Source organism: Pelophylax lessonae (genome assembly GCF_965119305.1).
Source record: "Pelophylax lessonae genome assembly, chromosome: 5".
In the NCBI taxonomy this organism is placed as follows: Eukaryota; Metazoa; Chordata; class Amphibia; order Anura; family Ranidae; genus Pelophylax; species Pelophylax lessonae.
The window spans coordinates 555,881,320-555,898,274 of record NC_138772.1 but is presented as its reverse complement, the minus strand read 5'-3'; the positions used below and the strand labels follow the sequence as shown (position 1 = coordinate 555,898,274).

Below are 16,955 nucleotides of genomic sequence, written 5' to 3'. Positions count from 1 at the left end.
GGGTCGCAGGTTGTTCACCAGAGTTTTAGGTCCTCTTCAGGTGAGCATGCACTTGATGTTTTCATTGCAGTATTGCAATATACAATGATCAGCCATAACGTTATGACCACCCACCTAATATTGAGTAGGTCCCCCTTTCGCCACCAAAACAGCCCTGACCCGTCCAGACATTGACTCCACTAGACCTCTGAAGGTATGCTGTGGTATCTGGGACCAAGCTGTCAGTAGTAGCTCCTTTAAGTCCTGTAAGTGGTGAGGTGGGGCCTCCATGGATCAGACTTGTTTTTCCAGCATATCCCACAGATGCTCGATTTTGGATTGAGTTCTGGAGAATTTGAAGGCCAAGTCAACACCTCAAACGTTGTGTTCCTCCAACTATTCTTGAATTCATTATAGGCTATCCTTCTTTCGTTGCTCCATGCTCCAGTTCTGATGCTCACATGCCGATTGTAGGGACTTCTGGCTGTGGACGCGCTGACCAGTTTGTGGCTACGCAGCCCCCATACACAACAAATTTCGATGCTCTGTTTGTTCTGAACCCTTTCTGTCAGAACCAGCATTTCCTTTTTCAGCAATTTGAACTCCAGTAGCTCTTCTATTGGATCAGACTACACAGGCCATCTTTCCCTTTCTGCCTCTATCGGGGAGCCCTCCGTCCCCCACCTCCCGTCGGGCAGCCCTCCCTCCCCCACCTCCCGTCGGGCAGCCCTCCCTCCCCCACCTCCCGTCGGGCAGCCCTCCCTCCCCCACCTCCCGTCGGGCAGCCCTCCCTCCCCCACCTCCCGTCGGGCAGCCCTCCCTCCCCCACCTCCCGTCGGGCAGCCCTCCCTCCCCCACCTCCCGTCGGGCAGCCCTCCCTCCCCCACCTCCATCAACGAGCCAGTTTTCCTTATTTGGACCACTTTTAGCCGATCCTGACCACTGTAGACCAGGTACATCCCACAAGAGCTGCAGTATTGGAGTTGCTCTGACCCAATCCTATACACATTACAATTTGGTTCTGTTCAAAGTTCCTCAAATACTTACACTTGTCCATTGTTTTTTTCTGCTTTCAACATAACTTTAAAGACAACTTGTTCACTTGCTGCCTAATCTATTGCACCCACTTCCAGGTGCCATTGAAGGCCAGATAATCAATGTTATTCACGTCACCGGTCAGTGGTCTGGATGTTATGGTATATCGGTGTACAGTCAGGTCTATAAATATTGGGACATGGACACAATTCTAATCTTTTTGGCTCTATACACCACCACAATGGATTTGAAATGAAACAAACAAGATCTTCTTTAACTGCAGACTTTCAGCTTTAATTTGAGGGAATTTACATCCAAATCAGGTGAACGGTGTAGGAATTACAACAGTTTGTATATGTGCCCCCCACTTTTTAAAGGGACCAAAAGTAATGGGACAGATTAACAATCATAAATCAAACTTTCACTTTTTAATACTTGGTTGCAAATCCTTTGCAGTCAATTACAGCCTGAAGTCTGGAACGCATAGACATCACCAGACGCTGGGTTTCATCCCTGGTGATGCTCTGCCAGGCCTCTACTGCAACTGGCAGAGCATCACCAGAGATGAAACCCAGCGTCTGGTGATGTCTATGCGTTCCAGACTTCAGGTTGTAATTGACTGCAAAGGATTTGCAACCTTCAGTTCCTGCTTGTTCTTGGGGCATTTTCCCTTCAGTTTTGTCTTCAGCAAGTGAAATGCATGCTCAATCGGATTCAGGTCAGGTGATTGACTTGGCCATTGCATAACATTCCACTTCTTTCCCTTAAAAATCTCTGGTTGCTTTCGCAGTATGCTTCGGGTCATTGTCCATCTGCGCTGTAAAGCGCCGTCCAATGAGTTCTGAAGCATTTGGCTGAATATGAGCAGATAATATTCCCCGAAACACTTCAGAATTCATCCTGATGCTTTTGTCAGCAGTCACATCATCAATAAATACAAGAGAACCAGTTCCATTGGCAGCCATACATTCCCACGCCATGACACTACCACCACCATGCTTCACTGATGAGGTGGTATGCTGTGGATCATGAGCAGTTCCTTTCCTTCTCCATACTCTTCTCTTCCCATCACTCTGGTACAAGTTGATCTTGGTCTCATCTGTCCATAGGATGTTGTTCCAGAACTGTGAAGGCTTTTTTCGATGTTGTTTGGCAAACTCTAATCTGGCCTTCCTGTTTTTGAGGCTCACCAATGGTTTATATCTTGTGGTGAACCCTCTGTATTCACTCTGGTGAAGTCTTCTCTTGATTGTTGACTTTGACACACATACACCTACCTCCTGGAGAGTGATCTTGATCTGGCACACATACACCTACCTCCTGGAGAGTGATCTTGATCTGGCCAACTGTTGTGAAGGTGACACACATAAACCTACCTCCTGGAGAGGGTTCTTGATCTGGCCAACTGTTGTGAAGGGTGTTTTCTTCACCAGGGAAAGAACTCTTCGGTCATCCACCACAGTTGTTTTCCATGGTCTTCTGGTTCTTTTGGTGTTGCTGAGCTCACCGATGCGTTCTTTCTTTTTAAGGATGTTCCAAACAGTTGATTTGGCCACACTTAATGTGTTTTCTATCTCTCTGATGGGTTTGTTTTGTTTTTTCAGCCTAATGATGGCTTGCTTCACTGATAGTGACAGGTCTCTGGATCTCATATTGAGAGTTGACGGCAACAGATTCCAAATGCAAATAGCACACTTGAAATGAACTCTGGACCTTTTATCTGCTCCTTGTAAATGGGATAATGAGGGAATAACACACACCTGGCCATGGAACAGCTGAACAGCCAATTGTCCCATTACTTTTGGTCCCTTAAAAAGTGGGAGGCACAAATACAAACTGTTGTAATTCCTACACCGTTCACCTGATTTGGATGTAAATACCCTCAAATTAAAGCTGAAAGTCTGCAGTTAAAGCACATATTGTTTGTTTCATTTCAAATCCATTGTGGTGGTGTATAGAGCCAAAAAGATTAGAATTGTGTCCATGTCCCAATATTTATGGACCTGACTGTATGTCCTGGTGTTGGTGTTGTCAGGATTTGACAATAGGGGTCACACCATGCAGAGGTGCCAGTATGTGGCTTACAGATACCGTATATAGTTGGATGTATGGAACCGTTCCCATGTTTTTATGAAGATGTTACATACTGGTTATGTTCGGGGGCGGGGGGGATCTGGGGGGACTTTCATGTCCTGCTTACATTCCCCAGAACCTCTGATAGAGAGCAGAGCTCGGCCTTCCTGCCGCTGTCAGGGTGGAGCTGGGAAGTCAGTTTGTTCTCCGTCCCTTCGGAATAGAAGCTGGGCTGGCCGATTCCTGGGAATTGTCTTCTTTCCTCTCGTCACAGAGGTGGGGTGCCTGTCTGCCCCCATTGTCTCTCCTCGCCTGCTCACACTCTATATATAACACTGGTCAGGCATGGACACGGCTCAGCGTTCCTCGTCAGATAACCCTCCTATAGCATGGTACGTCTACGCTTTATTATCTGAGCGCTTCAGCTTTGTGCTTTATCTCTGGACTAATCCTCTGCTAAGCTTCCTGAAGTCTATGATATTCCTTATTTCTGCAGTGACTCAAAGGGGAAAAAATCCAGCAAAAATGTTTACATTTGTCTTTTTTTTCCTGTAAAAAAAAAAAAATGACTTTATATTATTGTAAGGGATTTCATTTAGGCTTCTAAATCTAATTTTATTTTAATGTACCGTATATACTCGAGTGTAAGCCGACCCGAATATAAGCCAAGGCACCTAATCTTACCACGAAAAACTGGGAAAACTTATTGACTCGAGTATAGGCCTAGGGTGGGAAATGCAGCAGCTGCTGGACCCAACTGGACCACCACAAGACCCAAAACGGCTGCGGCATGGTGCAGGGACTGCAGACATGGCACAGGAGATGCAGGGCTGTGGGCATGGCACAGGAGATGCAGGGCTGTGGGCATGACACGGGAGATGGTTCAGGCATGGCACGGGAGATGGTTCAGGCATGGCACTGGAGATGGTTCAGGCAACAATCTTGGCTTGTTAATATACTTTCTGTATAGTTCCGGCTCCGTCCTGTCACAGGCGGAGTGATATCAAATGCACTCTGCCTGTGACAGGAGAGATATAGGAAGCATCGGCTCTGCATGCTTTCTCCTGCGCCGATCCTCACGCTCTAGACCAGCAGTACCCCTCAGCAGTACCAGCCAGCAGTACCAGCCAGCAGTACCAGCCAGCAGTACCAGCCAGCAGTACCAGCCAGCAGTATCCCTCAGCAGTACCAGCCAGCAGTATCCCTCAGCAGTACCAGCCAGCAGTATCCCTCAGCAGTACCAGCCAGCAGTACCCCTCAGCAGTACCCCTCAGCAGTACCCCTCAGCAGTACCCCTCAGCAGTATCCAGCCAGCAGTATGCCTCAGCAGTATCCAGCCAGCAGTATGCCTCAGCAGTATCCAGCCAGCAGTATGCCTCAGCAGTGTCCAGCCAGCAGTATGCCTCAGCAGTGTCCAGCCAGCAGTATGCCTCAGCAGTGTCCAGCCAGCAGTATGCCTCAGCAGTGTCCAGCCAGCAGTATGCCTCAGCAGTGTCCAGCCAGCAGTATGCCTCAGCAGTGTCCAGCCAGCAGTATGCCTCAGCAGTGTCCAGCCAGCAGTATGCCTCAGCAGTGTCCAGCCAGCAGTATGCCTCAGCAGTGTCCAGCCAGCAGTATGCCTCAGCAGTGTCCAGCCAGCAGTATGCCTCAGCAGTGTCCAGCCAGCAGTATGCCTCAGCAGTGTCCAGCCAGCAGTATGCCTCAGCAGTGTCCAGCCAGCAGTATGCCTCAGCAGTGTCCAGCCAGCAGTATGCCTCAGCAGTGTCCAGCCAGCAGTATGCCTCAGCAGTGTCCAGCCAGCAGTATGCCTTAGCAGTGTCCAGCCAGCAGTATGCCTTAGCAGTGTCCAGCCAGCAGTATGCCTCAGCAGTGTCCAGCCAGCAGTATGCCTCAGCAGTGTCCAGCCAGCAGTATGCCTCAGCAGTGTCCAGCCAGCAGTATGCCTCAGCAGTGTCCAGCCAGCAGTATGCCTCAGCAGTATCCAGCCAGCAGTATGCCTCAGCAGTATCCAGCCAGCAGTATCCAGCCAGCAGTATCCAGCCAGCAGTATCCAGCCAGCAGTATGCCTCAGCAGTATCCAGCCAGCAGTGTCCAGCCAGCAGTATGCCTCAGCAGTATCCAGCCAGCAGTATGCCTCAGCAGTATCCAGCCAGCAGTATCCAGCAGTATCCCTCAGCAGTATCCCTCAGCAGTATCCAGCCAGCAGTATCCAGCCAGCAGTATCCAGCCAGCAGTATCCAGCCAGCAGTATGCCTCAGCAGTATCCAGCCAGCAGTATGCCTCAGCAGTATCCAGCCAGCAGTAAGTCACATGTGCTAGGGGTGCAACTAGCCCCCAGCACATAATTAATATCCCAGTATGTACAGTGTTTCTGACTCCTCCAACCATGATTACTTCAAATCACTGAAGTGGTCACGGTGGTTGGGTGTTCCTTTTTAATAGCTCTCAGGAGAAGTAAACCAAACGGGTCAAATTCCGGGCAACATCAGCCGGCTCATTAAAAACTGGCCGCCATTGGGCCTGTGTGTATGGCAGCCGGTCCTACAGAAGCCGGCCATTCGGAATGCATGGAAAAAAGCTGGCTCCTAGATTTCAAGCAACTTTGTCGGGCCCCGCACCAGCATGACGCCAATTGGCTTTTTTTTTTTAGCTATCTGTAAGGGTTTCACTTTTTTTACTACTGACCATCAGTGTTAAGGGCCATCGACTTCCCGATAAATTGGTTATAGAAAGGGTTCTTTTGAAGACCTGACATTTTTATTTTAGGGGTTCCTCTGGGCTAAAAAAGTTGATAGAACTAGGATTAGGCAATTCCAAAACAATGATCCCGAGGATCAGTGTGGAGGCAGAAGTATTCCTCATAATCGCCTACTCCAAGTTACGCAAACCCAGCAGCATAGCGTGGGTGTTCAGCGCCTGGGACAAGGCAACTATTGCGCCCCCCCAACTCATGGACTGTTAGCACTCCCTGAATTCCTTTCACCAATCTCTCCAAATCGCAAATCTCTGAAACTCTACTGCGCCCCCCCCCCCTCCCAGCACAAATCCTCTCCCCCCTCCCCTTCTAGTGCAAATCCTTCCTCATTTATCTATCACCCCCATTTTTCCACCTTTTATCCCTCTCAACAAATCCACTCCCCAGCACAAATCTTCTTACAACCCCCCCCCCCCCAATCACTTCCTCCAGCCTAAATGCACCCCCAGCATAAATCTTTTTAACTGCCCCACTCCCTCCAGGTCATATGCCCGCCCCCCCACCCAGGTGCAATTTTCTCTCCCTGAAAGAGACCTCAGATCAGTGTGGCACAATACAGGGGGACTCCCCTCCTCCTAGATCCTTCTTCCCTTGTGCATGATACATGGCAGAGCCAAGGGGGAGCCAGGCTTTCCTCAGCTCTGACATGTATTGTTATAGGCAGCCGGTGGGGAGAAATGCTGGCTGCTGCAGAGAGAGAGAGGTAATGCTTCGGGGGACCCCGCTGGAGATGTAGGGGTGGGTAGCCTAGCGCTGGTGCACCCCTGCAGGTAATTTTTATGGAGCCAAGTGCCATAACATGTTCCTGTGCCGGGCTCTGGGACTGGGATTTTGTTGAAATCCTGTGATGGTCCCACAGAATCTAGGGAGGTTGGGAGCTATAATTTCCCTAACCTAGGACTTTTGGGCCCAGGGCAACCGCACCTATAGCCCCCCGCCCACGCAAAATGCCACTGCCTGCACCATCTATATGGTATCAATCCAGCAAGAAGTGCGAAACATGGGGGTAATTCTGGTCTGTATGATATGATACCCATAAAGCGCAAGCCATTGGATCGACCCGTACAGCTAAAATGTTCTGCTGCTGTTTGCCTACCCTCGTTTCCATCCATTGTTGGGTCCTCTGAAGGAATGGGTCTGTCCATGTCTAACTTTACTGCCCTATCTCCCAGACAGGGCCTTCCTCAGAAAAGATTGTTGCCCAATCCCGTGGTGATGACTGGGTCAGGTGACTGTGGGTAGCTTTAGAGCAACTTGATCCAACCTTGAAGACAACATAAATGCAAAGTGTACCTTTTAAGGGTAGTTAAAACTGATGGTCAGGATCAAGTGTAGTATCTGTTCTTATCAGTTTTCGGGAGGAAGAAAGCTGGTGTCCTTTTGAACAGTGGGGGGGCACCAGTTAGTATTTTCCAAGGAACTCCTGGGGATGTTCCCCCTGGGGGTGGGAGACACAAGGAGCACCCGGGGATGTGTCCCCTGGGAATGGGAGGCGCAAGGAGCACCCGGGGATGTGTCCCCTTGGGGATGGGAGGCACAAGGAACTCCTGGGAATGTTCCCCCTGGGGGGTGGGAGGCGCAAGGAGCACCCGGGGCTGTGTCCCCTGGGGGGTGGGAGGCGCAAGGAGCACCCGGGGCTGTGTCCCCTGGGGGTGGGAGGCACAAGGAGCACCCGGGGATGTGTCCTCTGGGGGTGGGAAGCACAAGGAACTCTCGGGGATGTTCCCCCTGGGGATGGGAGGCGCAAGGAGCACCCGGGGCTGTTCCCCCTGGGGGTGAGAGGCGCAAGGAGCAACCGGGGATGTGTCCCCTGGGAATGGGAGGCGAAGGAGCACCCGGGGCTGTGTCCCCTGGGGGTGGGAGGCACAAAGGAGCATACGGGGATGTGTCCCCTTGGGGGTGGGAGGCACAAGGAACTCCTGGGGATATTCCCCCTGGGGATGGGAGGCGCAAGGAGCACCCGGGGCTGTTCCCCCTGGGGGTGGGAGGCGCAAGGAGCAACCGGGGATGTGTCCCCTGGGAATGGGAGGCGAAGGAGCACCTGGGGGTGGGAGGCACAAAGGAGCATACGGGGATGTGTCCCCTTGGGGGTGGGAGGCACAAGGAACTCCTGGGGATATTCCCCCTGGGGATGGGAGGCGTAAGGAGCACCCGGGGAATGTGCCCTCTGGGGATGGGAGGCACAAGGAACTCCGCACACAGTGATGAGATTATATATATATATATATGAGGTTCTACTCCTCACATTGGTATCGGATCCTCAGGTCAGGTCTGTGCTGCGTCATAGGAGGGTGTTTCCACATCGGTGAGTCTGGAGGAAGCTGTGGTTTGCTCCTCTTCCTGTGTACGCCGTGTATACACACAGGACGAGTGTCAGCTCTGGGGTACGGGGCTGATGGGGGGGCAATGCAAAGTGTGTCTGTGATAAGCCCAGCCTCCAGGACTGACCCATGGACTCTGAGGTAGGAGGGAGGCAGCCTGCCTTTATTTTTTTGGAAGGGGGGGGGGGGGGGGGTGGCATTGTTTTATCACTGTTGCAGAACTAAGCACGCCTCATGGCAGACATCTGCAACTCATACTCAGTGTTGTCATCTGCAGGATGTACGTTATAAAGCCAGACATCCAGTCCTGTGATTTACACAGCTCTGTCACACAGCACAGCAAGGCCTCATAGTTTTTTGTGTTGCATTTTCATTTTCACTTACAGGTCTGGTCCCTTCCCCCAGCCTGTGACCGGAGAAGGAGACGCAGCTTTCAGTTCTCCTACCAGGATGTGTCTTGTTAGCAGAACTGATTGGCTCCTTGTGCTGCTTCTCCCAGTCTGTGCTCTGCTGTACAGAGGGATTGCAAGATGCCCCCCCCCCCCCCCCCCCCCAAGACTGGGATGCTATTAAAGTTCATGTGCGTATAACGGCAGGTGTCCCAATACTTTTGACAATATAGTGTATGTGTGTGTGTGTGTATGTATGTATGTATATATATATATATATATATATATATATATATATATATATATATATATATATAATATATATATATATATAATATGCACACACGTTGTGTTTTTTTTTTTTTTAACCGCTTTCAGACAGCCCGCTGCAGAAATGCTGCGCCAGGGCGGCCCTTCTGCACGAACCGCCATAGGTATACTTCGTTCACGCGCCTGCAGCTAGGGGGCGAGCACGCGCCGCTGGCGGTGCGCTCCCGTTCCCTCTCGGCAGCACGGACTCCGGGGCAGGCGGCTTAGATTGCTGCCGGGCATCCGCGATCGCTCCCCACTGAAAGAGAAGGACGGTCGGATGTTGTAAACACAGCTGACCGTTCTTCTCCCTGGAATGATTATAGAGCTCCTTCTATATAGGATCACATGTCTCTATGATCATTTCACAAGCCACGCCCCCCCACAGTTAGAATCACTCCCCTAGGCTCACATTTAACCCCTTGATCACCCACAATGTTAACCCCTTCCCTGCCAGTGTCATTAGTACAGTGACAGTGCATATTTATAGCACTGATTACTGTAGTAATGTCACTGTTCCCCCCCAAAAGTGTCAAAAATGTCAGTTAGGGGTCCGATCTGTCCGCCGCAATGTCGCAGTCCCGCTAAAAATCGCAGATCGCCGCCATTATTAGTAAAAAAAAAAAAAAACAGAAAAATGACAAAAATCTTTCCCTTTGTTAGTAAACACAATAACTTTTGCGCAAACCAATCAAAATACGCTTTTTTTTTTTTTTTTTTTTTTTTACCAAAAATATGTAGCAGAAAACAAATTGGCCTAAAATATTAAAACATTTTGATTTTATTTATTTATTTATTTATTTGTGAATGTTCTATAGCAGAAAGCAAAAACAGGCCTGGTCATTAAGGGGGCAAATCCTTCCGGTCCAGAACTGGTTAAACTGTCCATTTTGGTTTTTGGCCATGTTTTCATCTGGAATTTTCATTTCAGTGCCCCATTAGTCATAAAAATGAAACCCAAACCCCACACAGAACCTTCATAAGACTCTGTGCAGTCCCTAATGAGGTGAAATGCCCACAATGCTTCTTGGAAACCGTGTGATTTGGGCTTCCTGAGCTCTCTCTAAGTGAGAGTTTACTTGGCACCGGTTCACCTCTTCACCTTCCCTTGTAGACCACAGATGTCTCTTGGTGGGTACCATACTCTGCCCGCCACGCTCCGCCCACCATACTCTGCCCACCACGCTCCGCCCACCATACTCCGCCCACCACCTGCTAGGTGGAGAAGGGAAGCCGTTTCCTCTGTGTGGTTTTCACTTCCTCTTTTACAGTCGGTGCCAACAACAAGCCGCCCTGTGTTAGCCGGAGATAAAACCTCTGCCCGTCCGCTAATCCATCTCCCACCAGAAGACCGCGCCTTTTCTGGCACTTTTTTGTTTACATGGAACAATCAGGTTTTTTTTTTTTTTCTGCTAGAAAATGACTTGGAACCCCCAAACATTATATAGTGTTTTTTTTTTTAGCAGAGACCCTAGAGAATGAAATGGGGATTGTTGCAATATTTTATGACATATACGGTATTTGCAAAAAAATACACAATGAATTTTAAAGCAAAAAAACCCACAATATATACCGAAAGTTTTTTGTAAAGATGTTACGCCGAGTAAATAGATGCCTAAGACTAGGGGTCAACTACGGCTGGCTGGCACCCTGCAGTGGGTGAGTGGCTGGCTGGCTCCCTGCTGTGAGTGGGTGGCTGGCTGGCACCCTGCGGTGGGTGAGTGGCTGGCTCCCTGCTGTGAGTGGGTGGCTGGCTCCCTGCTGTGAGTGGGTGGGTGGCTGGCTCCCTGCTGTGAGTGGGTGGCTGGCTGGCTCCCTGCGGTGGGTGGGTGGCTGGCACCTTGCGGTGGGTGAGTGGCTGGCTCCCTGCTGTGGGTGGGTGGCTGGCTGGCTCCCTGCTGTGAGTGGGTGGCTGGCTGGCTCCCTGCTGTGAGTGGGTGGCTGGCTGGCTCCCTGCTGTGAGTGGGTGGCTGGCTGGCACCTTGCGGTGGGTGGGTGGCTGGCACCTTGCGGTGGGTGGGTGGCTGGCACCTTGCGGTGGGTGCGTGGATCTCTGACTCCCTGCTGTGAGTGGGTGGCTGGCTGGCTCCCTGCTGTGAGTGGGTCGGTGGCTGGCTGGCTCCCTGCTGTGAGTGGGTGGCTGGCTGACACCCTGCGGTGGGTGAGTGGCTGGCTGGCACCTTGCGGTGGCTGGGTGGCTGGCTGGCACCCTGCTGTGGGTGGGTGGCTGGCTGGCTCCCTGCTGTGAGTGGCTGGCTGGCTCCCTGCTGTGAGTGGCTGGCTGGCTCCCTGCTGTGAGTGGGTGGGTGGCTGGCTCCCTGCTGTGAGTGGGTGGCTGGCTGGCACCCTGCGGTGGTTGAGTGGCTGGCTGGCTCCCTGCGGTGAGTGGCTGGCTGGCTCCCTGCGGTGAGTGGCTGGCTGGCTCCCTGCGGTGAGTGGGTGGCTGGCTCCCTGCTGTGAGTGGGTGGCTGGCTCCCTGCTGTGAGTGGGTGGCTGGCTGGCTCCCTGCGGTGGGTGAGTGGCTGGCTGGCTCCCTGCTGCTGTGAGTGGGTGGCTGGCTGGCACCCTGCGGTGGTTGAGTGGCTGGCTGGCACCCTGCGGTGGGTGAGTGGCTGGCTGGCTGGCACCCTGCGGTGGTTGAGTGGCTGGCTGGCACCCTGCGGTGGGTGAGTGGCTGGCAGCCACGTGACATGTACCCTTTTTATGTAGGGAATCTGATCAGGGTTCTGTAAGACCCCAAATCTCTCCTCTGCCCTTAAAAGCATTCAAAACGCCAAATCAGATATTTTTTTTTTTTAAATGGCGCTGATGAAGAGAGCAGACCGCTGGATCTAAAGAAAAAAAACAAAACGGTACCGGGGTGATGCCTGCGACTGCATATCATCCCGAAACAACCACTTTTAAGTCAAGTGACATACCGGTACGTCCAATGCTGGCAGGTGGTTAACCGTTACCAGTAGTTGACCCACGCGTGGGCAGCAGCTGCCGGTCGGGCATAATACTGGTACTTCATGGTCTTTGTTCCCAGGTTTGGGATGCCTCCTGCTGACCTGTGCTATAATTGGACACTGTACGAGTTTGGCAGCTGATGTCAGCCAAAGGGTGTTTTTTTTTTTTTTATTTTGTAGGGCCCCCCTATTGACTCATGGAGTCCTTGGAGCACATTTCCCCACCTGATCCCCTCTCCGAGGCTGCGGGCCCTTCGGGTCCCAACCATCCATTGATGCACTGACGGCGGTCCTGGAATACTTTGTGTCCCGGGTGGAGGTGGTTTTTGGGCGACGGGCTAGCAAAAAGCGTCCCCCCACCTTCCCCTGCCTCATCTGTCTCCTTACATCATGAATCTGATTCGGCCGCTCTGGACGTGGGTCACTCTGCTGGGTCTGCGAACACGCGCCCGGAAATTCTCAGATAGCGAGGATGATTCCTCCACTCCTGTAGCTGCGCACTAAAAGGCGCTGGTGGATGCACTGTTTGTACCTGTGCGTGAGACCTTTAAAAATAGAGGACACAGCTAAAGCTGCGACGGAGGTGTCGGTCCCCTTTGGCACTCCAGCCAACCAGAGCGGCAAAGGTGTTTCCTTTCCCCACCTATTTTCACAGAATTGTCGCTAAAGAGTGGGAACGACCAAAATGTCCCCTTGTGGTCCCTAAGCGATTTGCTATACGGTACCCTTCTTAAAAAGTGTACTGTTACACCAGTGGTGGACCCTCTGGTTTCCAGGTTGAACATGGCAACCATGATTCCGGTTGAGGAGTCCCCGGCCTTTAAGGACCCAGGTGACAGGAAGGGAGAGGCTGTGGCCCACAATATGTACACTGAGGCCGGTATTTACCATTGCACTGGTGTCATAAACTCTGACCGAGTGGGCTAAGCTTTTACGACGTGACCTAGAAGGGGAGCAGCTCCCCCCGCCTCTGCTGAGCTGGCAGACCAGTTGGTCCAGGGGCTGCAATGTATCGGTGATGCCTCTTTGGATGTAGCTCCCCTAGTCGCTATGCTCTCTTTTTCAACAGTGGTTCTATGGTATTTTTTGGCTCAAATGCTGTTCTGCAGACCAGACTTTTAAAAAGGCCATACCTGATCTCCCCTTTCAATGAGATCGCCTGTTTGGAGCTACCCTGGGTGACATCATTAAGGTTCTCGCAGGGGGGGGAAGAGTACCTTTCTTCTGCAGGCTACTAAGGGCAAGGACTCTGGTCATGGGTGTGGGCCATCCTTCTCGGCTCATAAGAAGTTTTTTGACCCTCAGGAGCGACTGACATGTGATCAAAGCCTTTCAGGGCCTCCTCTGGAGGATCCAAGCGAACTTGATCTGGCAAGTCGAGAGCAGGCTTCTCCAGACCCGTGGACAAGGCTCCTTCAGCATGAAAGTGTGCCCTCACTTGTATCAGGGGTGGGGGGACATCTTTGCTGGTTTCCGGACCCATGGACTTCCCTGGTACAAGACAAGTGGATCCACAGTCATACGGTCTGGCTACAAGATTGAATTTAGTTCCTACCCTTCAGAAAGGTTCTTTCCTTGCAACTTGCGCCTGTCTCTGGATCGCTTGCAGGGTCTTTTTGGGGAGGTGCAAGACCTGTTCCTTCAAGAGGTGATCGTCCCGATTCTGACATCGGAACGTTTTCAGGGGTTTTACTCAAGCCTGTTTATAGTTCCCAGAAAGGAAGGTAAGGTGCGTCCAATCCTGGACCTCAAGGCGCTGAACTGCTTTGTCCGAGTGCAGAAGTTCAGGATGGAGTCCATTCCCACGGTGGTGGCATCCCTGCATAAGTCAGTTTGTGGCGTTACCCTTTGGTCTCGCCTCTGCTCCTAGGGTCTTCACAAAAGTGTTAGCCTAGGTGCTAGCATTGTTACGCCAACAGGGGATTGCGGGACTTGGCTACTTGGACGACCTCCTTCTGCGAGCAGAGTCTCCTACTGCTCTGGTGAAATACCCGGAGATCACCATACGAACTCTGAGGGAGTTTGCATTCTGAATTTTCAGAAGTCTGCTCTGGTTCCGTCCACAAAGCTGGACTATCTGTGCCTGACTCTGAACTCGGCCTTAGCCAGAGTTCTCCTTCCTCTGGACAAACTCCCCCAGTGCTTGCATTGTTATGCCAACAGGGGATCGTGTTACTGGACTTCTTGGACGTCCTCCTTCTGCGAGCAGAGTCTCCTTCTGCGAGCAGAGTCTCCTTCTGCGAGCAGAGTTGTCTCCTGCTCTGGTGGAAAACCTGGAAATCACCATACGAGCTTGAGGGAGTTTGGCTGAATTCTGAATTTTCAGCAGTCTGCTTTGGTTCCATCCACAAGCTGGACTATGTGGGTCTGACTCTGAACTCGGCCTTAGCCAGAGTGCTCCTTCCTCTGGACAAACTCCAGATGGTCATCCCTCCGGACTTGCATGTGGGTGCTGGGCCTGATGGTGTCTACCTTTTTTAAGGTGGTTAAGTTTGCACAGTTCCATGCGAGGTCCCTGTAAAGGGAGATTCTGGGTAAATGGACATGAATCCACAGTCACTGGGAAATGGAATCCGGCTGAGCCGGGGAACGAAAGATTTCCTGATATGGTGGCTTCGTTCTCCGGCGCTTCAAAACAAGGGGAGGAAGGATGTGCTCAGCCAGACAGTGGTCACCATGGATGCCAGCCTGTCCAGGTGGGGAGGCATCCTCAGCAAAAATTCTGCTCAGGGGATCTGGACACTGGAAAATCAGAGCGTGCCTGGAACATTGGACGGATCGTCTTCAGGGATGTCCAGTGTGCATTCAATCGGACAATGACACAATGTCAATCACCAGGGGGGGCACAAGAAGTGTTCTGGCGACTCTGGAGTTAGCCGCCATTCTGTGAGCTTTCTCTCTTTAGGAGTAGGACTAGGCGGAAACCTTTTTGGTTACGCCCCAGGGGCAGTCCCAGAGTGTTTACCATCACTTTCTGCTTTAGGGCTCCAGTTTTTTTTCTGCGTAAGGACCTGGCATAATATTTGGGGGTTCTGAGTAATTTTCTAATGATTTTTGCATGTAGGAGAGAAATGTCTGATATTGGCCCGTACTGGAGGTAGTTAAGGACCTGCCAAAGCCGGTCCTCCAAGTACTTAGCGAGGGTTGTCCTGAAGAGAGACCCCCAGTGTTGGGTTAACCACTTGCCAACCGCCGCACGACTATTTACTGCGGTGGTCAGCCCCTCATAGGCAAAGCGACGTAGTACTACGTCGCTAGCCTGTGAGGGTCTCGGGAGCGAGCGAGCGCGCGCCGCCGGAGGCATGCTCCTGCGCGGTCACGGACCCCCCCCGCGCGTGTGACCGCGGACCCGATCGTCCGCCGGTCACTTGCGATCGTCGGTGGAGAGGGAGAAAGGCAGGCGGCTAATGTAAACAAGCCGCCTGTCCTTCTCCCTGGTGTATGAACAGTGATCATACGGTTCTACTATGTAGGACCGTTGATCACTGTTCCTAAACCAGTAGCCACAGCCAATCACAGTTAGAATCACGCCCCTAGGGACACACTTAACCCCTCCCTCTCAAAATAAAGTTAACCCCTTCACTGCCAGTGTAATTTTACAGTAACAGTGCATATATATAGCACTGATTACTGTAGTAATGTCACTGGTAACCCCAAAAGTGTCAAAAATGTCAGTCAAGGGTCCGATCTGTCCACCGCAATGTCGCAGTCCTGCAAAAAAATCGCAGATCGCCGCCATTACGCGTTAAAAAAAAAAAAAAAAAAAAAACAACAAAAATGACAATCTTTCCCTTTGTTAGTAAACGCGATATCTTTTGCGCAAACCAATCAAAATACGCTTTTTGCGATTTGTTTACCAAACATATGTAGCATAAAACAAATTGGCCAAAAATGTTAAATTTTGATTTTTACATTTTTTTGGGGGAATTTCATATAAAAAAATGTGAAAAATATTGTTATTTTTGCAAAATTGACGCTCTTTTTTTGTTTATAGCGCATGATCAAAAAATCGCACAGGTGATCAAATACCACCAAAAGAAAGCTCTGTTTGTGGGAAAAAAAGGACGCCAAATTCGTTTAGGTACAGCGTTGCACGACCGCGCAATTGTCCGTTAAAGTCACGCAGTGCCGAATGGCAAAATACCCCCTGGTCAGGAAGGGGGTAAAATCTTCCGGGGCTTAAGTGGTTAAAGACCTGAAGGCCCCACAGATCCTCTCCCTGACCTCAGAGAAGGCTCCCGAAAAACCTGCACCTTCCATCTCTGGACTGAATCAGTTTGCCTGGCCCCCTTTATAGAGAATATGTTCATCGCCTGACACCGGAGTCCTGTGTGCCCCCAAATCATTTCACTTTATAGGTGATCCTCAGTTTAAGGTTTAGGCATTTTCCTCGCTATGCCGGTGACATGTTTTTTTCCTGAATAGATGGCATGTATTTTCCGTGTGTAAGGTGTGTGGTGTCCTCTCTCCCAGCAGCCTGGAATCGTGTCTCCATTCAAACGGGTCTTCCTGAAGGGGGAGAAGGGACGCGACAAGAAGGCCCAGGAGAAGGTGACGGAGCGGAGGCCACTGCATACGGTGTCACCATCACCGGCCGAGCATCGCGTGGACCCGGATGTGCTGCTGAACGATTATATCGAGAAAGAGGTCAAGGTGAGCGATCTCTCTATTCTGCGTATGTGACAGTGGTCTCACATGACCTGATAGATCCCCATCATGGCAGATCCTGGTGTCCCTTGACTTGATAGATCCCCATCATGGCAGATCCTGGTGTCCCTTGACTTGATAGATCCCCATCATGGCAGATCCTGGTGTCCCTTGACTTGATAGATCCCCATCATGGCAGATCCTGGTGTCACATGACCTGATAGATCCCCATCATGGCAGACCCTGGTGTCACATGGCCTGATAGATCCCCCATCATGGCAGAATACGGTGTCACATAACCTGATAGATCCCCATCATGGCATACCCTGGTGTCACATGACCTGATGGATCTCCATCATGGCAGATCCTGGTGTCACATGGCCTGATAGATCCCCATTATGGCAGATCCTGGTGTCACATAACCTGATAGATCCCCATCATGGCATACCCTGGTGTCACATGACCTGATAGATCTCCATCATGGCAGATCCTGGTGTCA

General features: G+C 51.2%; 1 protein-coding gene across 5 annotated transcripts in view; it reads left to right on the top strand.

The window, feature by feature from the left end:
- Window positions 1–16,955, top strand: part of CCM2 (CCM2 scaffold protein) — a 57,010-nt gene that overhangs the window by 12,813 nt on the left and 27,242 nt on the right. The window contains exons 1-2 of one of the 5 annotated variants that reach the window (XM_082259239.1): window positions 3,364–3,479; window positions 16,286–16,462. In XM_082259239.1, coding sequence (XP_082115365.1) covers window positions 3,477–3,479; window positions 16,286–16,462 — 180 coding nt within the window. In that variant the 5' untranslated portion in view covers window positions 3,364–3,476. Of the gene's footprint in view, window positions 1–3,363; window positions 3,480–8,199; window positions 8,305–16,282; window positions 16,463–16,955 lie in introns of those variants that run through there. The other 4 variants (XM_082259237.1, XM_082259238.1, XM_082259236.1 and 1 more) reach the window with 4 other exon arrangements.